Genomic DNA, 27456 nt, shown 5'->3' with positions numbered 1-27456 from the left:
TTTTTATTCACAACATGAAACATCCTAGGTAGCACTGAATAAGTAGCCACTTATTGATAACACGTGTATGAATAATGTTAATTGTTGTAAAGTGCCCTTACTTTATGCTAATATAGATACTTACATCACTAGACCCCCATTAAAACTATAATAAAAGGAATAATTAAAATCTAGCAGCAAGCAAATGTACAATAAAACACCTACACTATCTGGATTAGGAGGACATTGTCTGCACTTTCTCCAGTAGGAAAGTGGATCAGAATATGGGCATACAGGATCTTTTTAAAAATTAGATTTCTGCAATCATGTGTTAGTCTGTTCGTTTTCATTTGTTCCGTCACTCCCAAACTTTTGAACTCAAATTTCTGCTAAATCTGAGAGACAGGGTTCACAAAGTTCCTACAGCTTCTGTGAAAACCGGCAGCTGCACAGAGGAAAATGGAGCGTAGTGCTCTTTGGCATACACCTACAGACCCGTATCTTCAGAGGAGCAGGCAGTTGCAGGAGCATTACCCATACGTGGGAAAGGGCAAGGTCGCACACTGCTACTTGTCTTCCAGAGCAGATAGGTGATGAGGGAGCAGCTTGCTCCTGGTATTGGGTGAGAGAGGCCATAGGATATCAACCTCCAGAAAGTGAGATTTGTTATCTCAGGGAAGATTACATTCCATGCAGTGGCACTCCTAAATTTTCATTTTAATCTATGGTTAGTTATATATTAATAGCCTCCACGTTTGTAGGCTGACAGACCAAAAAAAAAAAAAAACGGTGTTTTGTTCAACTGTTTCTCACGGCTCAGCGAAGAACTCCGCGGCACAGCAGACTAAGGGCCAAGCGTGGCAGAGGACCCCTGGAAGCCGCCGGACTTCCGCGGGCACCGCCTAACCCGGCCGAGCCCGGGCCTTCTGCAACTCCTGCGCACTCCTCGCCGCCAGCACGAGCGCTGTTTCACGCCTTCCTAACCTAAACTCCACCATTATAAGCGCTTCCTCCGAGGCGACGTGGTGTGGCCCTGCGGCCCGTTCCGGGCACACGCTCCGCTCCGCTCCGCTCCGCTGTGGCGAGGGATGCCCGGCGGCGGCCGCTGCCCTGAAGATGGCGCTTGGGAGCGCGGCCGCTGTGCACCCTGGGACATGTAGTCCGGCCGCCCGGGCCGGGGGCGGGGCTCCTCGAAGCCCTGCCCAGCTGCCGCCGCCGAGACGCCCCGGAGCGGCGCGGGGCCCCGGCGCGGGCCGGTGACGGGCACCCGGCACCCGCCACTCCCGCGAGGCGCGGCCCGGCGCGGCGGCGGCCCTCCGCGGGCATGGGGCGGGGGGAAGCGGCGCCGCGATGGGGCCGTCGGTGCCGGGAATGCGGGGCGGTCCGGGGCGGCGCGGGGGCGGCGCGGGCCGCCCGGGGGAGGGCCCCGCCGCCCAGCCCGGCCTATATAGCACGGCGGGCGGGCAAGATGTTCACTGCGAGTAGAGGGGCCGTAGGCTGGGCGCGAGGGGAGGCGTCAGCGCCGCGGTGCGGGTCCCGTCCGCTCCCGGAGGCGGCGGCGCGGCCTCGCCGGCGTGACAGGGGCCGGGAGCGAGGTGGCGGCGCTGCCCGAGCCCGCCCGCCCGGGTTTCGCCTCCGCCGCTTCTCGGTGCCCGGGGCGCGAGGCGGGGGCGGCGCGGCGCTGCTCTCCCGAGGCTCCCCGGGCGGGCGGGCGCGAGGGCGGCCCCAGGTGCAGCGCGGGGCGGCGAGGAGGCGCCCGCCGCCGCCGGGAGGCTCCAGCCTCCGCTGCCGCCCCTGGGGCTGGGGCCGCGGCCGCGGGGGGAGCCGCCAGCATGAACATCCTGCTCGAGTTCTTCGTGGTGACTTTCAAAGTGCTCTGGGCTTTCGTGCTGGCCGCCGCCAAGTGGCTGGTGCGGCCCAAGGAGAAGAGCGTGGCGGGGCAGGTGTGCCTCATCACCGGGGCGGGCAGCGGCCTGGGCCGCCTCTTCGCCTTGGAGTTTGCCCGGCGCCGGGCGCTGCTGGTGCTCTGGGACATCAACACACAGAGCAACGAGGAGACGGCGGGCATGGTGCGCCACATCTACCGCGAGCTGGCCGAGGCGGCCGCCGCCGCCCCCCGAGGTAAGCGGAGGGCTCGGCCGGGGCCGCGGCTGGTTGCGAGCCGCCCCGCGCAGGGGAGGCCCCGTCCGGGGCGCCGGGGGGCAGCCGGTGCTCCCGGGAAACCTGCCGCTTTAAAAAGAAAAAAACCGCCCCAAACGCTGGCAGCAATAGCAAATAGACGAGTTCTTGTGTACTCCGGTGACACCAAAGTAAACAGAAGTTCCAGTGTAATGGAAACGTGTTTGTTGTTTCCACTCCACAGTTGCCTACTTGGATTTCAACCTGCAGATAAGAACTTTATGCTCCCCCTCCCCCCCCCGCCCCGTTCTCTTGTCTGTCTTCCGTAGTAGCTGGAGATGGAGAAAAAGAAGCGCTGCCCCACTGCAACTTGCAGGTTTACACGTACACCTGTGATGTGGGCAAAAGAGAAAATGTCTACATGACAGCTGAGAGGGTCCGCAAGGAAGTCGGCGAGGTTTCCGTCCTGGTTAACAATGCTGGTGTGGTCTCTGGGCACCACCTCTTGGAGTGTCCCGATGAGCTTATCGAGAGGACCATGATGGTCAACTGTCACGCACACTTCTGGGTAACTATAAACTTGCTTATGCTGTCCTTTTTGACAGTTAATTTTGAAAAAAGTTTGTGGTTGCTTAACCCCTGTTTTCTTGGTTTTGTACTTGCTCCCTTTTATTTGCAAGCTCACTGCTTTGCAGGTCTCCCACTTTTAATGTATTCCGTTTAACAGGAAAGGTTGGGATTAAAATTATCAAAAGTTAGTTTTTAATCAAGTGTATCCTCAAAGAATTTGGGGTATAAAATCCCATGCCATTTTATGTGGCCCTCAGTATGAAATCCTTTACAAGCATAACCTCTGAATTTGCTTAAAGGTTGCTACTGTTAATGAATGACTTCCTTCCCTTCCTCCCATAGTCTTCTTTTAGCTTTAGCTTTAAGATGCTGTTTTAATGATGGTTATGATAGTGAGCTTGCACTTTTCTGAAAAAGAATCCAAAAACCCTGCTGGAGATGTTGCTAGAGTTGCCCTGGAGGTAAATTGTTGCTTCTGAAGGCTTGGAGGGGAGGCAAAAAACTCTCAAGAAAACAAGCCAAAAACACTTTTTCAGGAATTCTGCATACTTGTTCTCATAGCTTTCTCTCTGGGGGCTGCCAGTAGAAGTAGGAAAATCTTTAATGTGGAATCTTGGGTGATACTGTCTTTAACAGATGCTAATCAAAGAAAACAAGCTATGTGGTCTTACTCTTCTTGTCTATTTAAATCTTGTTTTCCTGTGTTTTATTTTTAAACTTACAGTAGTGGAGGTATATAAACTGGAATGTTGAAGGAGGGCATGATGCACTTTGGGGTTAGCATTAGCTGTCAGACTGAGCCTATTGTTAGTATTAGAACTGTTCTTTGGTCCTACAAATAAAGTTATGAAATACACTTGCATAACAAAGGATTAAGCAATCTGAAATATACTCCCACTTAAGCCTTCTTTGGCTGTTCTTATGTTTGATAATAAAATTTTATAAAATACCTCATGTTCAAAACTTAAAAGGGCCTCCCAAACATAATTTTTTAACATGGAAGTTAAATGCTGTTTCATAACCCTAAAGGAGCCCCTTCAAATCTGCACTATGAAACACTTAATGGCAGAGCAGCCTCTTTTTCCAATGTATTGTAAAGCTTGCTGAGAGAGTGCATAAACTTCAGTGCATGTGAGATTGTGTTCAGAAACTTTTTAACTTTGCAGGTATGTTAAGACCATTTGAAGAGATCTGAAAAGGCTTTTGTGATTTCTTACTACAACCAAAAGCTCTGCATGTTCTGCTTTATAAAAGTCAAACTGATGTAAAAACAGAATTGTATACCAGCTTTAATAACTTATTGATGTGGCTTAAATGCAGAATTAACAAAGTTTCCAAGGACTCTAAATTGTGACATCACTGTGAATTAAAATATGGGAGGATCCTAAATTCTCCAGCTGTTCTTCCCTCAGGCGCAAATCACACATTTACAACACTGTTTCAGAGACCTTTTTAAAACACCCTCTGTATGTTCAGTCTCTTGCAGCAATAAAACTAACTTGGAGTCTAATGGTTGTTATTAGTTTTCCATAAGTTTCATTCATCTCTCAATGTTACATTGTAAAGTGGCTTTGGGTGTATATATGTATATTATATCAATCATATATATAATCTCCAAAAAGCTACTGTTAATCTGAACTGTAGAACTTGAGATCTTGGCTTAAGCTTCTGAGGAGCAGTCAACACCCTTTATATGCTCGTATGTACACTTCCTGCAGATTTTGTGTCCTGCTTTGCTTTTCCTTCTATTTATTTTTGCTGTAGGCAAAGCATTTCTTCCTTGTCTTCCCCCTCCTGATCCCAGAAAAGGTTGGCTTGACCAAAAGTGGGTGTACTTTTATTAAAAATAATAGTACTTAATTCATAAGATATCATCTGAATCAGCTGATTCAAAGCCAATTTTCTTTCTTTTTTTTTTTTTTGGTGTAAGTCAATGCTGGCTTAAGTAGAACAATGTGTCTAGATGTGTGAAGTCTTTTACAGCTAGACTTCTCCGTGTCAGCTAAACTGGTGGTCCAAAAGCAAAGCTAATACTCTGGAGCATTATGTAGACTTTTAACTATTCTTGGAGGGTGTTTCATCCAAAAGAAGCTGTAAATGGATTTCATAAATACAAAGATCTTCTGAATAATATTGCTTCAGCAGTTGGGTGTCTGTGCTTTTGTTTGTAGTGGTTTGTCACCCCCCCCCCCCCCCCCCAGTATAACATGGGGAAACTTTTCCCTATCCCTCAAGCACTACTCATACTTCAATATGTTTCTATATAAACAAATAAAAGGACTCTAGTATCATCCCCTCAAAACTTCTGAAATAGGACTGCTGGTCTGATCTTTGTGCAGGATGCAGGTGAAGTGAATTTACATTAGCAGCTACAATCTGAGAGCTGCCTAACTTCTGCAGCATGCAATGAAGTGAAAGTCTGTCACTGGCTTGCTGTTGAGATTCCAACTGGGCTGTGTACCATATCACAAACTGGCAATAAAGGGAGCTTTAGCAGCATGCCACAGCCTAAACAGATGCTTTCCATTTTGCTGACATTCATGATTTATATAATCTCTTCTATGAGTGTTCTGTATAAACATGTCACCATAGCATCATGTAGCAATTTCCACAGCATAAAATCCATTGCAGTATTAAAAACCTGTTATTTCATGCTGTGATAATTTGAATGCTTCTGATACTGAAAACATAGGGACAAAATCCATTCTTGGTTTAAAACAAGCCAGCTCTGGCTTACTGTAATTTGCAGATATGTAAAACTGCCTAACCGATAATGTAACATTATCTTTCCTGCCAGTCTATTGCAAAAATAATTTGTAGTTGTCAATTACTGGAACTGAACTCTTGCAGACTACTGAGGTTGTTCTTTTCCTATATGTCAGGATTCAGATTTTGAAACTGTAATGTCACAGTACAAAGTTTGGCTGTTAATCCTTCAATTTTGAGAGAAGAAAACTGGGTTATTCCTATTCTAGCCTATGGTTTTACAAAAGCTTAATTGAAGTGTCAGTATACTGTTTTAGATTACATATTATTTAGTATTTAATAAAATATTACTGTACAATTCTCACTTTGGGTTTTTTTGAGATGCTTGTATCTATTTTAACCTGTGTTCTGGAAGAATATTGCTATTGCCAAATAAATAGGTATTAATATTGTACAGAAGTATAGTCACTGGCAATTCCTTTTAGGCTTGCTGATTGAATGGGACTTATTGGGTGGTGGGGATGCTCAGGTGCTGCAAGTCTCTGTGAAGGTCCTTCTGTACAAGATATCTTCAGTGTCCAGCCTGGAGAGAGCAGTGAAGTTGCTTCTGCATTTTCTTGTCATGTGTGGATCCTCCAAAACTTTCAAGCTCTCCTCTCCAGATGAGTGTTCTCTTCAGCTCACCAAAAGGGGGAAGCAAAAGCATTTAGCTACAGCTCTGTCATACTTGAAACACAGTGAGAGACTAGGGCCCAGACTTTGAAGATTTCTATACAGCTCTCTTGCTCAGAGTAGTTCTGTTCCATTCACCTACAAACTGTTCAGTTTGTAAAGTTGTGCATGTACACTTATTTCTGTAGGACTGCAATGAAAATCTTCTAGGTACCTTAACATTGATATAGTGCAAGATAAATAGAGAATGCAGAAGGAATTACTGTCCAAGAAGTAACTTAGAAATTTTAGACTATAGAATTGCCTGAACTCAAAACTGTTCTGGAAAGAAAGTTAATGAATGCAAGCTGAATGAGTTAATAAAGCATATTTTTTTGTGTGTACAGTAGTTGCTGTGACTTTAGACTAAACTGCTTGCTAAAGCCTTGGGAAATAAGTGTCTTGTCTATAAGCACTATGTTATACTATTGAGCTTGAAAAGACTTGTATTCATTAAAGTTCTGTTATAGCTGCACTTTCTGTTTAGTTTAAATGTGAAAATGGCTTTTCTGCTAGAAAAGAGTGGGTCTGCATACTTGAAATGCAACAACTTACTTTGATAAGTAATACATGATCTGAAACTACAGCAGGGAAATCTTGTGTGGACTGTTAGCCTAGTAGTTTATGATTTTTTGGCTTCATCTCTAGAATCCTAACGTCTATGTTTAAATATAGACACAGTATTCTGAGATGCCAGATAAATATACTTAGCATTTTGGACAAGTGGAATTAGCTGCTTTAATTGATTTAAAGCTCACGATAATATGTCCTAAGAACTGTAAGTTCAGTTAGAGTTTAACATACAAGTTCTTGGTGTAGGGTTTTTTAAGCTTTTAAAAATGAGTTGGATCAAGTTTAAGCCCAACTAAGTGCATATGATCCAAAAAGTGTCATCAAAACTAACACTTCTTGCAAAATGATTCTACCTATGTGCCACCAGCAGAATAACCCTGGACAGCACATGTTTTTAATACTGGGGTAGCATGCTGGGTAGTGAATATGAAGCAAAAAGCAATCAGATAGTTAACTACAAAAATAGTAGTAGTGGTAGTACTTGTGTTTGAGTATGGTTCTCTGGTTTCTATGTTCTTGCCCCCTCCCCTCCCCCCTCCAAGAAAATAGAGGGAATCTTCTATCAATTGAGGAACATACTGTCTTCCAGATGTGTGCTCTGCAAAAGTACATCTTCCTATCTTATGTGAAGATGGACTTAATTAGGAAGTAAATTGGCGGATGCATGTTTCTGGAGTTTTAGGGGCCAGAAGACTGCTGGCTTAGAGTTTTTTCCTCACAGATTTATTTTATGGATGACCAGGAGCCTTGTCTAGCTTTGCATCAAGCACTGTCGTCACTAACTTGCAAACTTCTAATAGGTAATAGTGGGTTGCCTGTGTTTTGTAATCTGTATGCATATGTAATCTAGTCTTGTGGTCGCATTTGACTGAGTGGTGGTGATTGTTTTCAAAAAACGATCTGTTTTCCTGAAGGTTTTTCAGTTTTCTGATCCTTTCTGAAGGAAAGAGCTCTAGGTGACTAACTAAATGTTAAAAGCTTTGTAAAAGGAATCTTGTGGTAGTTCCAGAATAGACATGAGTGGGGATAAAAATTATTATTTTTTTTAAGATCACATGCTCAAGCATGGCAAAAGCATGCTTGGATAGGGAGATAGGTGGGTCTTAGTCTCACACATCGCAAACTAAGGGTGGGGGGCTTTTTGCATAGTAATGGTACGAATTTGGACATGCATAACTGACATTCCAGAATGCTGTGCACTGAACTGTAGCTCTTCCACAAATTACTGAACTCTAGTTCCTGAGGTCCACAGAGGCTGCTCAGTCATGATTTTCCATTGTCTACTGTAAGTACACCTCCGTGATAAACTTGTTACATGTCAAGGAATTTGAACAAAAACCTTATAGCGCTCTTGACTTGTTTAATTAGCGATTCATCTATCAGGGCAGTGAAAAAGCATCTTGAAGACTCTTTGAATGTGTTATACACAAAACTCTCTGTTGTAGAGAATCTTACTTGTATGCTGGAAATGACTTACCTTTTTTGTTGAAATAGCAGTTCAACTCATGGACTTCCCTTCCTCCTTCTTAACTGTGTAAAGAATTTTATTTTTGGCTCCATTAACAAATATGGAGGGACCATTCAGAATGTCTGCCCTAAACTGTTTCAGTTACACCCTAGTTGGCTTGAAGAGAACATGCCAAGACTTCTCAAACTATTTGAAAAATATTTGCAGTATTAGTCAACTATTAGTGGCTTGCAATTCTATAGTCTTCTAAAATAGAGCTGAAACTGCAATATAGCCTGCAGAGGTAAGGCAGTTGGGATAATTTGGCACTCTAGTCTCCTGTGACTCTTTTTCGAGGGTTAGAAACCTGTCAGAAACCATATGAATGGTCCTGAATGAGCGATCAGTGTGATGATTAAATTCCTGCTTCTTAGGGAATGAGTTACGTCAACTGAATAAGCAAAAACTTCTGCGCTGGCTTTGGTTTGATATTATGGTGTTACCTGTGAAGAATGTGGGGAGGCAGGAAAACCTTTACTGGAACTACAGGGTTTTTTTTGTTTTTGTTTGTTTGTTTTTACATCAGCATAGTGCCTAACTTTGCTAGCAATGTAAGGAAAGCCTTTTCACTGTTTTAGTGTATTACTTGGTCTGAAAGATAATGTATATGGCCTTCTTGTCCTAGGAAGTCAGATCAGTGGGGTGATCAAGTGTGATGGAATCTGGAATTGCAGAATTTTTTTATCTATAGGCAACATCTGCTTTCATTTTTCTAAAACATGGATACATTAATGAGACTTTCTTACATTACTACCTTTTTTAGTAGCCAATTGACTGTAGCAACTTTCTAGAAGCCTGACTTGTTTTTATGTTCAAATATGGTGAAAAAAATCCTAATTATGATGTGCCTGAGTGTCCTGCTAACCCAAAGTTTTTACCATTGCCTAAGACATGTCTTAATTGAACAATGTGAGTTAGCAGTCCTTTTCTTTAGCTCTGTGTCATCAATTACTCTGGCTAGACAGGTTGAGGAAAGATGAATGTTGTGTTTTCTAGCACCATCCCTGCCATTTTTAGCACTGCATTTTTTACCTCTCTCTTCTACTTTTATCTTTATCACCTGCTAAGTATTATTCTTTCCCAATTTCTCATGCTTTGATTTTGCTTTGGGGTTTTTGGGGGGGAGGGGAGGTCTTTGTTACACATCTGTAATACTCAACCTTTCCATAATCCACTGGCTGTGAAAGCCAGAGCATCATTCTCATAGTTAACCTTTCTCCCCAAGCTTTAAAGTTTTCTGGCTATTCACACTGATGATAAAAATTGGGTTATTGATATCCATCTGTCTTTTGTGAAAGATAAAGATTTCTTTCCACAGGCAAACTGAAGCTGGCTTAAATGGGATGCTGTATGCTTTTACCTGTGGTCTTAGGCTTTTTAGTCTGTAAAAAGTCTTTTAAAATGTAGCTATAGCTATGTACAAGAACAGATTCTACCAGTTCATGCCTGTTTCCAGGGTTTAGTTTGAAAGAAGATATTACATGTCACAAGTAGTGAGGAGGGATTTACATCTGTGCTTAGGCTTCTGAATGTTCATGTAAATAATTATATTTGTATAATGATTTATATGCCAATCAAATTAACATTTGACATGAATGAGCTATCATAATTAGAGTTGAAGGGCATTATAGGGCAAGGAATGCAGGCACAGCTGTGAAGCAGAGGTGACTGTCTTAGTGTGAGCCTTTCGAAATTCAAGTTTGTTTGGCTGTTGAATTCTGCACCTAAATGTGCCGCGGGATCAGTCACTTCTGCCATCTGTTTGAACTTGTGTGACAGCTTCTCAAACACGCCACTTACGGCGTTGCTTTGTGAAAACACTTAAGCATATGCTTAGAAGTAATGTGTCCAAAATTTCTGACTTATTATGAAGCTTCAAGGCAGCTTAGTGGTGGCAAGCTGTCAGGTGGGAGCATCCTTTTGAATCTGCACCTTCCTTTGCGCTTCCTTTGTCTGATCCTTGGGTGAGCCAGTTTAGCTCACTACCCTGCCAGGAGAGCGAGGAGGAAAGCTATTCGTTGTTCTTGGCCAAGCCTCTAACTATTTAGAGAGTAGAATCAGCTCATCAACGTTTCAGGAGGAGGTACGGAACAGAGCTGTGCAGTGTGAACAGAACCTTTGTGGCTGTCCAGTGAAACTTCATTGTTGGAGACACTTCCTAGAATAGTGTTTACAGGCTCTAAGTAGTTGGGAAGTCATAAATGGTTCTGAGCTATAGTAAATTTGCCACTGCCATTATTGCCTGAATGAAACAAAGCAATTTCGACAGAGAACACAATATTTTAATTGCGTGCTATCTAAAAAAAACCTTAGATAAAGGTAGGTTAGTCTTCTGAACACACCAAATTTCATTGTCAGTGGTGTTAACAGCTCTAGCTCACTGCCTTGCACTGATACTATGGCTGTTGTTGTGTAAAGTGGAGAGCAATGATCTCTGTGGCTATTGCAGTATTTGCCTTCTCTGGAAGTCAGTTGTGCTGAAGCTGTTTGAATATGGAAAAAACAGGCTGTAGCTGTGTTTCAGCTTGGGGGAAACTAGCATAGTTTCCACAGGCAAGCAAGGGAAGGAATTTTCTCTCCCTTTGAAAGATCACCTCTGAGAAAGTGAGTAACTCACTGATGCTGGGTTATAATGCCTGTGCAAGTAGAAGCTTTAAAAGCTATATTAGCCACTGTTTTGGTCACTGTATTAGATGGAGATCTTAGTCATTTTAGCCTTTGGCTTATGAAGTGGAAGATTACTTGGTAAGACTTTTTTTTTCCTTCCCCTTGGGAGGGTAGGGAGAAGTATTACCAACCACATTCTGTTTCTTGAAAACCTCTAAGCTCCATGTGTTTTAAAAACGTCACTTTTCAGTGGAGTGACTTTATAGTAAGTTGAAGTCTTCTACAGTCTAATTGTTTCCTAGGCAAATTTAAAGCTAAACTTCCACTGAGCTGTAAAATCTTATGCATTTTTGTTACCAATAAATGATGTGAAAAGGGAAGCTTTTCTTCTAATCTTGTTCCTTTTGTCAGATGTTCAGTGATGGCAAAATCACTTTTCTTATAAAGTAATTGATTTAAAACAATGATTTAGTGACTAAATTTAGTAGGATGAGTAAAGTGACTCAGCTTTTGTCTGCATGCAGATACTCTAGCAATCATAGGGCTGTGAAAATACTGGCTTTAAGGTATCTAAAATTTGAGACAATCTTTTCCTGTTTGGCCACTTCTTGAGGTGTGTTATGTAAATCCTAAAAAAATGAAAGATGACTTAATATTTTCCATGAGTATTTCTGACAGTTTTGTTCTCTAGTAATTTTTTTTTGAAAGATGCAGGCTAAAATATGATGATTTACTAAATGTTCAGGAGGATGACTAAGCTTATTACAAGCTGAAGAAAAATGCGTATTTAAAAGTTGGATTGTGTTCTTATTGAACAGAATATTCTGAGCTCTTATCTAATAGCAATTTTAAAATGATTTTGTTATGTGGCTTTTTCACTGACTCATAGCTGAATGTTTTAATTTTTGTCAAGATTATCAAATAGCTGGCAATAAATAACTGTTCTCCAAATGGTTAGACATTTGCTACAAACTTGTGCTAATGAAGGCAAGGGTCTAATGTGTTTGTTACACTAATGTCAACATAGCTCTGAAATGCTGCAAATCCTCTACGCAGCCATTTGTCAGTGTATAAACAAAGCAGAATCTCTAGTCACTTCAACAGGGCTTAGAGCTGCTTTTGTGGAAGGAGTAGCCAAGTGTTAGCTTCTTACATCACTTGACCAGCAAACTCTAATTCTGAATTTGACATTTGGATAAATGCAAGTTAGATCTTCACTGAGAGATCTACCTGGGGAAGAACAAGAGTTTGGTGCTAGCTTCTGGGATGCTAAAGGAACTTACATTCATGTAAGTGTGCTGTCACAACAGTGTTGGAGCATTATATTAGTCTTGGATATATAAACTTAAGCTTCTGTCATCTGTTTGGAAATGTGTGATATTTAAATGAAATATGCTTGTAATTTTAGTATTGATTAAATGAAACCTTGAAGCATACAGCCTCAATTTTGCCTGTGTCTGCTCAGTAGGGTAAAAAAGGAACTAAATGTTCTAAAGTTTGATCTCTCTGGCATAAGCAGATTGCAAGTATTCCTACATAAATTATTTTAAGGTTGTATTCCAGGAGCATTTAAATCCAGTTGGAAGGAGGGAGGGGAGATGTACTGATTAACGTGTTCAAGCTGACATGACAGATCTAAGCAGAAGGGTTCACTTTCTTCAAACTACATACTACTTTTCAGTGGCTGCTGCCAACTGTGTCGCAATTGGTTTAAACTGAATAGTAGATGTGGTTTGGTAGATATGATAGTCTGAGAGTATAATGAGACAACATATGTAGAGGATGGATACCTTATGAGGCAAATTGGTATTTCAGTGCAGGAGGGAAGAGATGAGCTTTTGATCAGAAGTACTGTGTCTGAAAGCTTCAGTTCTCATGCTTGGTTATGCCTTAAACTTGTGCTGGCGGAGAAGCCTGTGTGTGTACGCACTTGTTCCCGAGTTCCATTTCTGTATGTATCTTCACTCGTATTTTGCTTTGCATAGCTGGGTCTCCAATAGGCTCCTTACCATGTTACCGAGCTTCCTACTAATCCTTCTCAGCTTTTAGATGCTACTTTGGCATTTGAAATCCATGACATATGCATCATTGGTGATGTATGTTCTGCATCTCTACACTGCTTAAGCAGAGGTACTGTCTTACCCCAGCTTATTGCTTGCTGTCAAGAATGTAATGACTGTTCTGTTCAAGCTTTAATTTGAAGCCACTGAAATTCAAAGCTGGCAGAATGTAAGTCAGGAGTGCTTGGAACACCCCCAAGAAGCTGGCAAGGAAGTGTAGTCACTGAAGGGCATTTAGTTTGGGTGGGGGCATTAGTTTTTTGAAGATGAGCATCATGGTCTTGTTTGCTTTCAGGAGCCAGCTGAAAATGTTAGTTCTGCAAGAAATTTAACTAGATGCTCTGCAGTGTCTCATTGGGCCCTCTCTTTGCAGCTGATAAGACTTTAGACCAAAAAGAGTGCAGGTAGGATAGACACTGACTGCTTCAGTCAGAGCAGGCTGATTTAATTCAGGCAAAAGCCTCTATAGGCACAGCACAGGAGATAAGTGACAGAGGAATCAGCATCTGTTCCAGTTAGTTAAGATTTTCTATTTATAAGCTTGCCTGTAATGTAAGGACAAAGATTTCGAGGTCTCTGCTGGCTTATAAAGGTCTTTGTAAGAGGAGAAGGCATGGCTCATTGAGCAGGGAGTTAGTGTGCTTGACTTAAGAGCTGAAGGTGCTCCATTTTTCATAGCACATGAAATCAAAGATGAATTGCAAAAAGTGGAGGGAAGAGGCCTAAATATACGATCAGTGATTTAAGCAACGATATATATGGCTGCATATATATGAAGCAATTATACATCAGCAAAGCAGTACCTGCAAGCACAGCTGAAAGTGGACAAGTTGGTGTGCGCATATTCTAGTACGTACAAGAACATGTCTGTTAAAGGCAGATATTAGATGCTTCCACAAAAATGTTTCGCCTTTAGTCCATAGAAAGATCAGACTTTACAGGGCAGGTTTGACATCTGAGGGTAGGAGTAATTTTATAAGCTTTTAAATCTAAAATCTGTTTTCTCTCAGGAGAAAAGATGATAAAATATCTCTGGAGCAAAAAGATGGAGACTGCGTGGCAGTAACGTGTAAGCTCTAACTTCCCCTTGCTGGCATAGAATTTACAAGGGTAGTTCAGCTTGAATGAACTTCCTCATGCCCAGAAAGCATGTAAAGTAGTGACCCATCTAAGCAGAAGTGAAACATCTGTAAGGAGAAATTAGGGCCACCTTTGGCTGTGGTACATGTGCCTAAATCCCTGCCCTAGGTGAAGGTCCACTCTACACATAGTGTTGCAGTGGTGGTGAATGCAAAAGAGCTTTATGTAGAGCAGCTGGGAGTTTGATTAGCATTAGCCCATGCTAAGTCTTGGGTAATGATATCTTCCCCCCTCGATTCTCAGGAAGAAAGTTTCTGAAGCAGAAATTGTATTACTTAAGTAGCATTCTTGAGAACTTACCCACCCTTCGTAGGATGGGGGAGGGTTGGGGGTGGAGAGGGAGCTGTTTTTTTACTCCACTCTTCTATTTGCACAGCTTGGGGTAAGATCACAAGAAATGGAAGCCATTTTTAGAAAAAAAAGGGAGGGGACAATGTAGTGACATATTGTAACAGAAACTGCTGTTGCCTTGTCCTTTTCAAAGCACTTTCCATATTCCACTCTCTGTGGACCACAACCCCTTTTGGACTGAGCCTTGTAACAAAATATACAAAAGACAATTTAGCCAAGCTATGTTCAGCTGCCTTAAACATGGCATAATTACTTCTAGTAGTAAAGAATGGGAATCAATGATTGATGTTTGAGAGATAACTAGTGGTATTAGTTTCCTGTGATTTTTGAATAGCATTACTTATCTTATCTTTACTGTCTGCCCATTGTAAACAGCTTTGTGGCACTAAGTTCTGATTAAGGAAACTACTTAATTCAGTTTCAGTTTTCCTCTGATATACTCAACATGAGTTTACTCAGTTTAAGAGGAACTACTGCAACAAGAGGCAGTCACAGGAAACAATGGTAACTATTGGTACTGAAAACTGAATTTTGTAATTGAACCTGAAATACCACAAATACTGAGTGATGTGGTCATATAAATTTCGACTGCAGCACACGTGCTCTTAAACATCTGCATGATGCCATTTTCTAGGTACTACTAACAAACCTACTCACTGACTTCAAAAAATAGGATTTAACCTAGTTTTGTACAACTTTGATACTTTCAACTGGTTGAGTATGCCTATTCTCAAGCAGGGGGATTTTGTTATGTGTATGGACCTGTCATGAGGGAGAAGAAAATAGGAATATTAATCACTGACATGAATTAGCAATGGGTTAAAACAAACAAATCATTCAATAGCTTCTGTTTTAAAAAAATTCAGACTCTGTACTTCAAAGTATATTTCATACAGAATGTGTGTGTGGGGGGAGAATATGCTTTTCTCATCTGTAGATGAAGTACAAATTGAAATTAACTGATGTCTTTTGTTGTGACTTAATTCTTTAGGGTCTGTACTTTGCTACCTTCATCTCTCAACCTGGATAGATCTTATCTGTAGTTTCACTCTAACCCCAAATGTAGAACATGTGAAGTGTTGGTGTGTGCATTTGTGTGGCTTTGCTTCCTTGTTACTCATCATCATTATAGACTTCTGTTTAAGTCTACCTTGTTCTTTCATGAGCTTCTGGTTGCAAGGCAACTCTAATAATATTACTGTGCATGTATGTTAAGCATTAACTGCTGTTACAGTTCAGTATTAAAGGAATCCCCATGGCCTCAGAACAGTAGGTTTTTATGTGAAGGACAAGTAAAGCTTTAGTGAGAAAAAGGTTGTATTGCCTGCCAGGAGCTAAATAACTAAGGGACTCCTTGGAAGGCTGTCTTTTTGTCTTGAAGACAAGGCCTGTTTCAGGCATACTTGAGGGCAATCCTTGCATAGTTTCCTTTCATGCTCTTAACACAGCTGTCTATGGAAGCTTGGTTTAAGGAAAAGTCATAGGCATCTCCTGATCCTTTCCATTCCAAAAGGATCTGGGTAGACCCATACGCAATCAAGTGAAATGCTTGGGTTTGTTTTTTAATTCATTGCTTTAGTAAGACTGGATAATCCTGGTCTATTTTTTCGTCATAGTTTATTGAGAATAGCAATTCATCAAAATGGTACTAATTTTCACAGTTATATGTAAATATTTACTTAGCCGGTGGCTAATTATCCAGAGGGGGCCCAGCACTTCTTGAAGACAATCAGCAAAGACATCTGAGCCCTTTAAAGTCAAGAGACAGTTCTGGTCCCTTACCTTAGCAAAATCAACAGCAGTTGTGGACTCTGTCCGCCTTCTCTGTTCAGCCCACTACTGATGGCACCATGTCCTTTGTGCTTTCACTCTCTCTGATGTTCAAAACAATACTTGATACCTTAACGTATAAGTGCGAAAAGCACTTAGCATAGTTACTAATCTTACCTTAAAATAATATTTAAATAATAAAATAATATTTCAGAGACACTTACACAATGGAATTTAAGAAGGATGTGGAAACAATATAGAAAAAGTTATTGAGATGATGATGCAAATGACAGGCTATTAGCTTAGTTCTGATTGGAACCAAATAAAAAAGCCAGGAGGGAAAATAAACAGTCAGACCCAGGCTTGTAATTGTAATATATCTAAAGTGATTATCTTCTGAAACAAGCTGGGCTATATGACTATACCTGAAAATAATTTTAGTGTATTTACCAACAAGCTTGCTGTAGGTGTGTTTCTGTCTTTCTGGCACCTCCTTTTAACACAGAATAATGCATTAGTGCTTTTCCACTCAACTGGGACAAATCTACTTTGAGGCAAGGCTGCCACAGCCAGTATACAGAAGAGTTAGAAGTCTCTTGTCAGAACTTCTTACCTTCCTTTCCAGTTATTGGGTTGGAAAGAGAAACTGGGACATGTGGTAACTTTTAAATCTCATTCAGATGTGGAATGAGTGGTCACTGTCACCTACATGGGAGTAGGAGAACCTGCAATGTGGCTGACTGGTCCCTGAGAAAGAATGGGAAGAAAGGAATGCTGAACATCCGTGTCAAGGTAGAGAGGCTATAACTTGCATTTTAAACAAAAACAAGCTTTTTAATTATCAAGTGATGGAGCTGGTGACAGTAGCTATATGACTAGCAATCATGAAAGGCAGCAAGCTCTTATCTGTATTGTAGTTCCAGGCTCTGCCAGAGTTGTCTGGATGAGTCTAATGTCTGGTGACTAATCACACCAATTTTGACTCTTGGATCTGGCTGAACAGTGTTTAACTTGAAGAGAAAGCAGAGGGTATGGTGACCAAAACATTGCACTCATTTATCCTGTTATTGGTTGGCTGTTCTGCCAGTCAGGAACAGCCAGTGCCTGGGGAAACAATGTCTGTTATACCAGTACACCACCTGTAAAAACTCACTTGTTATGAGCAGCCTCTTAAAGATAACTGTGCTCCATCCCTATTAGGTGAACAGGCTGTATGGAAAATAAGAACCATTTCTATGGCATAAAGGAATTCCTGCTTTACAGCAAAGCAGCTTGTTTATGCCATTCAAATAGCTTAAAAGGGTTGTTGAGGATTGACAGAAGGCAGAAAGTATGGAAAAAATGACTGTATTGGCAAACAAACTTTAAGGACCTTACATGTTGTTACCTGCTTTATTCGCTTCTTTGATTAAAAAAAAAAAAAGAAACAATTCTATAACTATGAGGTAGCATGTCCTTTTCCACTTTGCCTTCTGCATTCAGTATTCATTGTCTTGAGCTGCATGCAGCTAACATTGTTTTCCGTGGATGCTTGTTTTCTACTTTAAGAATAATTAATCCAAAATTTAATTAAAAAAATCACTTTCCCAAACACAGTATTTCTTCATATTCTCATTTGCTGTATTTGGACTAATTTGTCTTGACATTGCAGCTGTGCTGTTCTTTGTGTTGCACAATCTTTTGAGTTTTGTTTCATTAAGAATGGAACTAAAGAATTTGGGGAAGGGGAGGGAAGAAGTGCTAGACTGTTAGAAGTTAATTTGCCGTAAACCAAAATGTTGAGAACAGATTACGAAAGCTATGAAGTGACATTTAAATGCTTGTTCAGTTTCACACTTGTTAGAAATAAGTCAGTAGAGCTGTGTGCATGTGAAGTACATGTTTGGTTACAGCTACTGGGAATAGTTCGTTTTTACCAGTGTTTTCAGAAGCATGGATGAAATTGCCTAGAAGATTAGGAATGATCTTAAGAATCCCAAAACTTAAAGGGGGAAAACTAGCTTGAAAAAATAACTTACTTGCTCTCTATTTAGAACAGCTTCATACATGCTGTCCAAAGGGAATTTTGTCCTCACCTAGCTGCTTTATCTAAACTGTTCTGCAGGTTAGAAAGCTGTCTTGTTTGTACAATGCTTTTTGTTTGGGGGGAATTTGTTTAGAGCTAGTTCTGAACATGAAGAGGATGCTTAACTTAATTTTGTTTTAATGTGTAACACTGCATATCTGCCCCTGATTCCTCACCCTGATTCATCACAATGCAATTTGTTTCATCCATTATACTTTTTATCCTCAGTGTTGAAAAATGTTACTTTTGTCATTAATAAAAGACATAGCTCTGACTCTAAATACTTACGTTTTATTTAAATGTTGTCTTCTGCAGCTCTGAGAGATAAAACTGAAACCTTAAGGGTCAAACCAGAAGGCAGATAGTTTAATTAAATCACTTCAGTCAATTTGGATTATTTTGGGGACTTGGTTCATGACCTCTAATGCTTTGGATGAGCAGTATCACATTTCTTGCTTGGTATCTTCTAATATTTTTTTGTGGAGGATTAGTATGTCCGTGTGCCACCTCTGAAGACTAATGTGAGCTGTGCTACCTGTTCAGACAAACTCCAGATGGGAAGGCCACCCAAGAGGCATCTTGCCCCTGAACCAGTCTAACTCTTAACTAGATTCTCAGCAGCACAGCAAGCACACAGAGGCTACAGGTCTGGTAGGCAGATGTAGCTGAAGCTGAAAAACTGGAAACAAGAAACTAGGTTGGTCCGTTTTTTGTAAAAGGCAGAAAAACTGCGGACCGAAGTACGGAGGAAGCTGCTTTGATCAAGGAGGTAGCTTGTGCCAGGAGCTCAGTAAGAACACAGATTTGAGGACTGCTTATACCACAGAAGAGAATAACCTCACTTTGGGATTGTTTTTTCCAGTAAGAAGAGGCTGGGAGGAGCAGTGGGCAAGCCTTTATTCTGAGGCTGGAAATGCATCCCCTGGTAGGGTGTGGCTGTATCTTACACTGCTTGTTTTTAAGTACTGATTCCCAGCTGCAGCAGATGGCTGGAGGATGGCAGCAACTGAGAAGACTCTTTTATCCATTTGGCTGAGACATGTATAGTTGACTTCTAGGTTTTATGCATGTGATAGCTGTGCTGTCTATCTTCATAGACTGCCTTAGCCTCAGGTTTAAATGGATTTGCAGGATAATATCCTATGGCAAGTACAGGGGCCTGCTCTGAATAGGCTGCCTCAGAACACTGAGGTCTTGCACAAAGATTTTCATGAATTGCTAATTTGCTTCAGAGCAGGGCATTTTTTTTCTTCATGGCCCTAAATAGCCTTTTAAGAGATGACTTGCATGAAGTGACTGTTGTTCCATTGCTGGAAGTGTTTGGTCCGCACTTGAATTACTGAAGACATCACCCAAAAGTGTCTTTAACAGAGTGTATTAGTCATGTGTTGATTTCCTCTTGACTGAAAACTGGTTACTTTAGCCACAAGCTCTTAACTCTTTGTAATCTTTAAGCTTTGAAGAAATATAACACGGTTAAGAGTAGGCTTTCTGAAATTTAGTGCTCTGTAGTTGTGCTGGTTATTTCTTGTTTGTATACATACTTATGAAAATACTGGACTTTTTTTTAGGTATAGGTAAGTATAAACACTTATGGACACCTAGTTATAGTTCGTGTTTTTAAAAAAGCAGCCTCATGGAATAGTTATTAGAAAAGCCAGTTCAACAAAACTTTGCCTGTGCTCTTCTAGTGGGGAAAAAAAACCAGTGATTTGTGCCTTGGAAATGGCAGGGAAAAAAATTGTTACTGCTACTTTCCTCTCTTTCTCTCCACTGCCTTCTAAAAAGACAAACTCCAAGGCCAGTGCCCCTTCATTTCTCCAGTGCCTTGTAGCCAAAGCCTCAGTCTGCGCTATCAGGCTTTCTGGCAATGTGAGGTGGCAATCAGTCATCCCAGTGTGACATGGACAGATAACTGAGACGTAGGAGGAGGCTGCTGGTGAAACTGGCTAATGCTCTGGAGGAGACTAAATTGGTAGCAGGACTGACATGGGTAGGCTTCCCTTACAAGGATGACATGGCACATCAGGGCTAGTGCATACACACTAGGTGTTGGGGAGTGCGATGCAAGCTTCAGGTAAAGAACATAGTGTAAAACTTCAGTACCATTGGAGAGAAGCCTCTTACCTCTTAACTGCTGCTTTCTGACTAGGCTTTGTGTGAAGAGAAGTTGAAACTTTGTGTGCCTGGCACAGATTAGTGTAACGAGGAAACTAAATTCTTGTCTAGAGCTCTATATAAGAGGTTTAAAGATGCCTGCCCTGAGCAAAGAAACAAATGCAAGGGAGCTTGCTCTCAGATTATTTTTTGTAATTAACTTCTAGATTCTGTCATAACTGTATAATGAAGTTATATGAATCAACAATAGAAAAGGCAAAGAGTCAGGAGGTCTGTTAATCTTCTATCATCTGCCAGCTGTCCAGTGAAAACACTCTTTTGTGTGGTGTTAGGAGGTCTGGATTAGTCATTTAACACCTGCAGGCAAAAATGTAGTACAAGAACATGTGAAAATCATTAGAGCAAAACTGTCCTGACATCTGTGATTAGAAAATGCAGACAGCATAAGAATGGAATTAGATGGACTCAGCTGTAGCTTGCATGTCTTTTAAAGTATGCAGCTGACATGATTCAGACCAACAATTAAGCAAGTAGCAAATACTTAAGGGGCATTTGCATGCTCTGAGCTTGGATCCAAGTTATATGGGAAGACTTGGTTTCTGGAAGGATTAAGCATTTGTGGTACTAAATGAATTGGAATAATAGCTCTGTTGTAAGTAGTTTTATATACTAACTAGACGTGTTTGCGATGTTTAAAAAGCATTGTCTGAAATTCCTTGGCAGTTTAAGTGATCTAGTATAGTTCACATAACCTGGAAGCTGGAGTAAATCATAACTGTGGGGAAAAAAAAGCTTACTAAATTGATTCTTTTAGCGTATAAGGTGCTCTGTTTGATACCTACTTCAAAAATGAAAGTTTTGGGTCAGCTTCAGAGAACAGATATGACATAGTTAGGAATTCTGAGGTAATCGGGTTACAATAGTGAATGCCTTTAATCTATCACTTAATTTTTAAAGGTGTTAACACCAACTCAGTGTTTAAACAGAAACAAAATTTGATATAATCAAAGCATAAAATTTGGAGGTTAAATTCAAATGTGTAAAGTTTCAGTTTGAGGCTTGATTTTTGTTTTATCTTTGGAACCCTTACAATAGTGGTTTATAATAGAAATGTATATCTTAGGGTTTTTTTTAGTTAGAACAATGCTTATGGATGCCAATATACATGCAAAGTAATTAGACTAGCAGATGTTTAGTGTGTGTTGTATGTAAAAAGTAACATCAGTAAAAGCTTTCCCTCCAATATTTCTCGTATTATAAAATGCCTTAAGTAGTAAATCAGATAAAACCTACTGTATCTAACTTACAGAACATAATAGATACTGATACTGATAGTTAGATAAAATAATTAGTACTGATAATTGGCACTAGACAACTCGGATGTGTTGGGTGGCATATTTAAACACTTTACATTCCTTTTTCTGGTTTAAAAAAATGTGGCTTCCATTCTAGGGTCAAATTATCTCTTTCTGATAACTAGTCTCTTGCAGAAAAATAAACATGTCTGAGCAAAATTGATCCTTTAACCTTAGAATTTCTGTAGATATAATCCTGGCTGTCTTAATTCACAAACACGCTGTGGATTTTCTGTTGGAATTTTGGAAAACTCAGTTAAAAACAATGTACAGTGATCTTGCTTCTAAATTCTTGATAATAAACTGGGATAGAGGTTTTAAAGACTTATCACTAATATAGTACACTCGTGTTTTTTAACTTTGTAGACCACTAAAGCATTCCTTCCCAAGATGCTGGAAATGAATCATGGACACATCGTAACAGTTGCAAGTTCCCTGGGATTGTTCAGTACTGCTGGAGTGGAGGTTTGTTAGACTATAATAACAAATTCTGCATTTCTTGCTTAGGATAAGCTTTTTTGCATGATCAGCTGGAGAAAATAAAGGCAAGTCTTCAAAGATGCTTGGAAGTTATGGTGCTCGGTAGCATATCACCAGACCACTCCCTATGAGTGGGATCCACAGGACTTGGGCAGCCAGCTTATTTATGTGCTTTTCAGGTGGACTTGCCACTTGAAGTAAAAGCTTAGGACAGCTAAGGAATTCAGAATGCCATATGACCTTTGAATTACCTGGTAACTTTTAAGAACATGAAAAATGCTCACCCACCTATTCCTGTCAAGAGCTTTAGTGCTAGGCTTGAAGCCAAAGGCAAGGATTTTAAAAAGTAATTAATGTGTTTCCTACTTCTGTGAGGAAATGGCTGACTGTCTTCCTTCCCGAATATATGGCTCACCTCCTTTACTGGGCTTTAAACTGTAGGCATTTGGTCATCTAGTTGCTAGCATTCATCTGAGAACATCAGTCTCGTGTGGCTTCTTTGGTACGTAAAGCTAGGTTAGGAACAGAGCCTTGTCTTGCTTTTTGAGTCATTAGCGCAAACCCAATTGTGAGTTAAAAGCATTGAGTTAGTGAAAATAAATCCACATGTCTAATGGAATAATGGTCATACTGCCCCATAAGGCATGGGCTGCTTCAGGTTGAGCCCAAGTTATGTGCAGGACCTTAAGCTATGTTTAGAATAAATCATTTCTGTTGAGGAACACTGCTGCTTAAAAAAACCCTCAAGTTACACCAGTTTAGAGGATTTATGGTCTTCAGAAAGCTACAAAGAATTCCCTAGACTGCATGTGTGACCACCAACAGAAGTAGTGGCACATCCAACTGAAAACCTTGAATGTTACTGCTATCTATCCAATTATTTTCAAATTTTGCTCAGCTTAGTATTCTTATGAGATAGGCAAGGTATAGCTGCTGAAAATTAAATAATATGCTCAAGTCTCCGTAATACCTTATGTTGAAACTAATATTAAAAATAAAGAATTTAAGATTCCTACACCTAATTTTCTAGGTAATATTAGGTAGCTCAGTCTTTTTGTTCTAACACTTAAATTTAAACAGGCTGGTAATCAGAGTAACTTGCCATATGAGCCTGCCTGATTCAAAGACCTGAATCCAAGGTCATCTCCTCCTACGTTCAGCTTTCCTGCTTTCATGAGTCTGTGTTAATTGCCTTAAAAGTACAGTGATTAATGAGCTGATGTGATATTATGTTCAGTGGGTGTCTTCTGTTGTTGCTTTGAAAATCTATGCAGAATCACATGAACTATGCCTTGGCTTTGAACATAATTCATATCTATCCTTTTTAAGTAACTTTTTTGCCTAATTCATTGCCAACACAGGATTATTGTGCCAGCAAATTTGGAGCTGTAGGTTTCCATGAATCTTTGAGCCATGAATTGAAGGCTGCTGAAAAAGATGGAATCAAAACAACTCTAGTCTGCCCTTACCTAGTAGATACAGGAATGTTCAGAGGGTGCAGGATCAGGTAAGTAGATTTCCTCATCTGCCCTATATTTGTAGTGTCTTAAAAGTACTTGAAATCTACTAAACATTTGCAGGTGGAATTGGGAATATCAGGGATCTATGCCAGTAAAATAATGACCTGCTTAAACTGTTACCATAAAAATATCAATGTATATATTATCTCTGCTTTTCTGAATTCAGTGAGTTTCTTCTGTCCTATTGTGGACATAGGCAACATAGGCTTTCCCTATACTCATTGTAATTGAACAGTGAATACGAAAAAGTAGAAGCCTTTGTCCCTGTTGAGGAATTCCAAAGAAAATGAGCTAGTGAACTCTCAGTGAGGCCTGCAGTATTTATGCACTTTATTAATCTGCCTAAAATAACATTTTTCAGAAAAGAAATTGAGCCTTTCCTTCCACCCCTGAAACCAGAATACTGTGTGAAGCAGGCTATGAGAGCTATCCTTACAGACCAGCCGATGATCTGTACACCTCGTCTGATGTATATGGTAACCTTCATGAAAAGGTAATATCTGAAATGCCATTTTAATTGGTGGTATGACCTACAGCGTAGTAGTAAAATACAAGGGTATGTCCACTTTATGGATAGTTTGCCCTTTTGCTATCTTCCATCTTCTTTAGATTTCTGTTCTCTTTTCAACAGGCTCTTGGGCTGCAGGAACTTCTCATTGTTCCTCTTGCATTCTGTGGACCACTCTTTAGGAGCAGGGTGTGAGGAAGCTTCTGGCAAAGGAGCCTCTAGCAGTTTGTCTCCAGAACCAGTATGTAGCAGGCCCTGGCTGCAGATTCTCTAGGACTTGTGCAGATATGATAGATAAAAGGAAGATCTGCACATTCAGAACTAACCTTCAGATTTTACGTCTGTAGGAAGGACTATTAGAGGAATATTCCTATTAAAGGAATATCTCCTCCCTGTCTAACACACAACAGGTTTTGTATGGGAACTCCGTTTAATCCATAACCAAGCTGCCGTTCCAGTGGTGCAGGGTAAGAGGCAGAACTGATACTAGCAGTTTAATTATAGGGGTTGGCTCATTTGTGCTGATGCAACAGCCTTTGCGTACTCTTCTTTTAGGGAGCAGTTACACAGCTGTCCAGGATTTTTGTTTTAATCTCTAGTATGTAAGAGGACCCTTTAAACTGTAGCATATTATTTTGTTGCCTCCTGTAATGGATGGTTGAACTGAGAGCCTTGGGGATTTTCTACTTCATGTACAAAGCAGTGGTCCTCCTCTGCCTCAAGTCCATCATGGTGGACAGGGTCACCAAAGACTTGAGCCTTCACTGTTCACCTCTTTCCTGGGTGAGAGTATGTATTGTCTTTTCTGTCAACAAGTAGAGGACTTTATCAGCAACTTTAAGAACTAGCTTCTTCAACAGGAAGTTCAGAGGCTACTTCAGTGCTCTCTGCAAGCAGTACCTTATGCAGCAGCAGTCAGATCAAAGGCCCTTTGGGTTGGTTGTCTTGTATTCAACACTTCTGCTTCTGATGGGGAGATCAAAGCTCCTGCATAATCCGTGCCCCAGGCACTAGCAGCTAGATCAAAGGCCCTCCAGTGGCTACTGCACAAGCAGTACTACTGGCAGCAGTGACACCTGTATCAGTAACATCTATTTCCCAATGCTTCAGTGGTCCTTGCTCCTAATGGTTAGATTCTGTGCATTGCTTTCTGCTAAGTGAATGTTTGTATTTCCAGGGATTCAGAAAATCCCATCTTATACCTTCACTGCAGCTCGTGAGTACTGACCTTGAAATAAAGTAATATTTTGTGGATGTAGGAAGGAGGGGAGGGTCGTAGCCAGGTGTTCATCCCATAGTCACCTCTTGGACTTTTATCTCGGGAGAAAAAAGGAAATTGCTTTCTTTATTTCAGACCTCCCTTTCTGAGGCTGGATGATTGAAGTCAGAATATAATTCAAGGTTGTTAGATATCAGGTGATCAAAGAATGGCATTAACTAACACCAATCCCAAATTAAAGAATGTCTTAAATGTCCGATCGCTTCTGCTGATGCTGCTTTGGGCAGAAGCTTTGCTCTTGGTAGGCCTTCTGTAATACCCTTGCCCTCACTACTATTTTAAAGAAAGCTATCATGTTGCTTGCGAAGAAGCAGCAGAGCACCTGATCTTAGCTGGAGGCATGTGAATAAGTAGCTTCCTCCTCTTTTCTGCCTGCCTTTATGGTGGGGACTGTCTGAAACCTCTATTTTCTCTGGAAATATCCCTGTGAAATAAGGTACGTATCCCTGTGAAATAAGCCTTGAAGCTCTGCAATAGTTAATATGTTGCTTTTAAGGAGACCATTGATATAGTAAGATAAGATTTTTGTTTTATGTTGTCTTCTAATAATTTTGTAACCTTTTCTTCTGCAGTATTCTGCCCTTTGAAGCTGTTGTATGCATGTACCGGTTTCTGGGAGCGGACAAATGTATGTACCCTTTCATTGCTCAGCGGAAGCAGGCTACAAACAACAATGAAGCAAAAAATGGAATTTAACACTGTTTTGGATGGACTAACATTTATAGGTGAATACAATGATGTTACATGACTGAATTGTGAAGTGCACTTGCATCTAACTGGTGCAAATGTCAACACCTTACTGTGGCATTCTCTTGGATCTTAAACCTGTGTATTGAACTCTTTAAAAAAAAGAAAAAAAACCCAATGGTTTTTATATACTGTAAATAAAACTGACTAGAGTACTTGGAAATTGTGATAGGTAAGCAAAGTGAATTTATGATGTAGCTGCCACCATTGTCCTTTACACTATTACTGTATGTACAGTAAACTAGTCATACTGCTTCTTGTAGGGATGCACTGTGTGATATCTCTTCCTCAGCCTGCCAAGGTTTATAAGAGCTGTCTACAACTAGAAGATGCAGTGTTTCAGCAATTGTTTTATTTCCCTATGGGTATTGGGAAGGGGGGAGGGAGGGAAATCTTGATTCAAGCTACTGCTCATGACCTTCTAGCAAATTCAAGGACAGATTATGAATGCATCTCTTAACTTGTTAAGCCAAGCTCTAAAGGACACATGGCCAAATTGTGGTGTAATTCTCTTTTGTAGCAATTGTGTGTGTTCTATTTAAACAAAGATAAAAAGAAATTTGTAAATCTCTGCCAATTCAAAGGCAAGTGAATGTCTCAAAATACTCTCAGAGCAAAGTTGTACTGGGCATCTGGTTTTCTAGGAATGCAGTCAGTGATTTAAACTGACTTTTTTCCAAGTTGCTTGATTTGAAATATGCTCTGTTCTGTTCCCCTCTCCACTTGTCAGTCCTGTCTACCCTTATGGACTGTATGGGGTTTTTTTCCTCCTTATTCTTACTTCCGACAGAGCTCTCCCCCACCCCCTGAGGAAGTTGTTGTATTAAATTTCTTTAACTGGACTTATGCCTAAAAGACAAAGCAACTCAGCTGAGATACAAACTGTTTATGTAAGTGCTGGTCCTATGCCAACTTTTAGCAAAAGAAAAATGAAATAATGCCTGATGCAACTTTACATGTGGAATATGGAAGGGTGTAAAGATTTTTTTTTTGAGTTCTACTCGCATTGTAGGACAGCAAATAACATTTTTACAGTATTTTTTGTAGAGCGAACAATTTTGTGCCTTGAATTTGGTAATCTGTATTAGTGAAGCATTGTAAAAGTGAACTTCTACCTCTGTATCTTAATGTATACCATCCACTTGTAAACTACTATTGGACAAATTATGTGATTACTTTTTTAGAATGTCTTGTTAAATAGTGACCAATGCCTGTGGTTATTAAAGTGAGCCACCTTTTCCTTAAAACAATGATTGGAATGTTTCCTTGAAAGACTAAACTAATTGAAACTA

The 27456-nt window shown here is 40.6% G+C and overlaps 1 protein-coding gene across 2 annotated transcripts; it reads left to right on the top strand.

The window, feature by feature from the left end:
* The first annotated feature begins 1428 nt into the window (after positions 1-1428).
* On the top strand, positions 1429-27456 carry RDH10 (retinol dehydrogenase 10). Of its 2 annotated transcripts, none has more exons than XM_026115230.2 (6): positions 1429-2100; positions 2430-2665; positions 21997-22095; positions 23472-23617; positions 23992-24123; positions 25990-27456. In XM_026115230.2, exons 1-6 carry the CDS (start codon positions 1812-1814, stop codon positions 26111-26113), a joined length of 1026 nt encoding a protein of 341 aa, XP_025971015.1. In that variant the 5' UTR covers positions 1429-1811; the 3' UTR covers positions 26114-27456. The 2 variants fall into 2 exon arrangements, with proteins under 2 accessions (XP_025971015.1, XP_025971014.1); XM_026115229.2 differs by having other exon boundaries at positions 1430-2100; positions 2427-2665.

This window comes from Dromaius novaehollandiae, chromosome 2, assembly GCF_036370855.1.
Source record: "Dromaius novaehollandiae isolate bDroNov1 chromosome 2, bDroNov1.hap1, whole genome shotgun sequence".
Classification (NCBI taxonomy): domain Eukaryota; kingdom Metazoa; phylum Chordata; class Aves; order Casuariiformes; family Dromaiidae; genus Dromaius; species Dromaius novaehollandiae.
This window is presented reverse-complemented; position numbering and strand designations above follow the sequence as displayed.

Coding starts and splice junctions, on each gene's coding strand:
- RDH10 (XM_026115229.2), top strand. CDS start 1,812: ATGAACATCCTGCTCGAGTTCTTCGTGGTGACTTTCAAAGTGCTCTGG. Junction 23,618..23,991: donor TTCAGAGGGTGCAGGATCAG/GTAAGTAGATTT, acceptor AACATTTTTCAG/AAAAGAAATTGAGCCTTTCC. Junction 24,124..25,989: donor ATGGTAACCTTCATGAAAAG/GTAATATCTGAA, acceptor TTTCTTCTGCAG/TATTCTGCCCTTTGAAGCTG.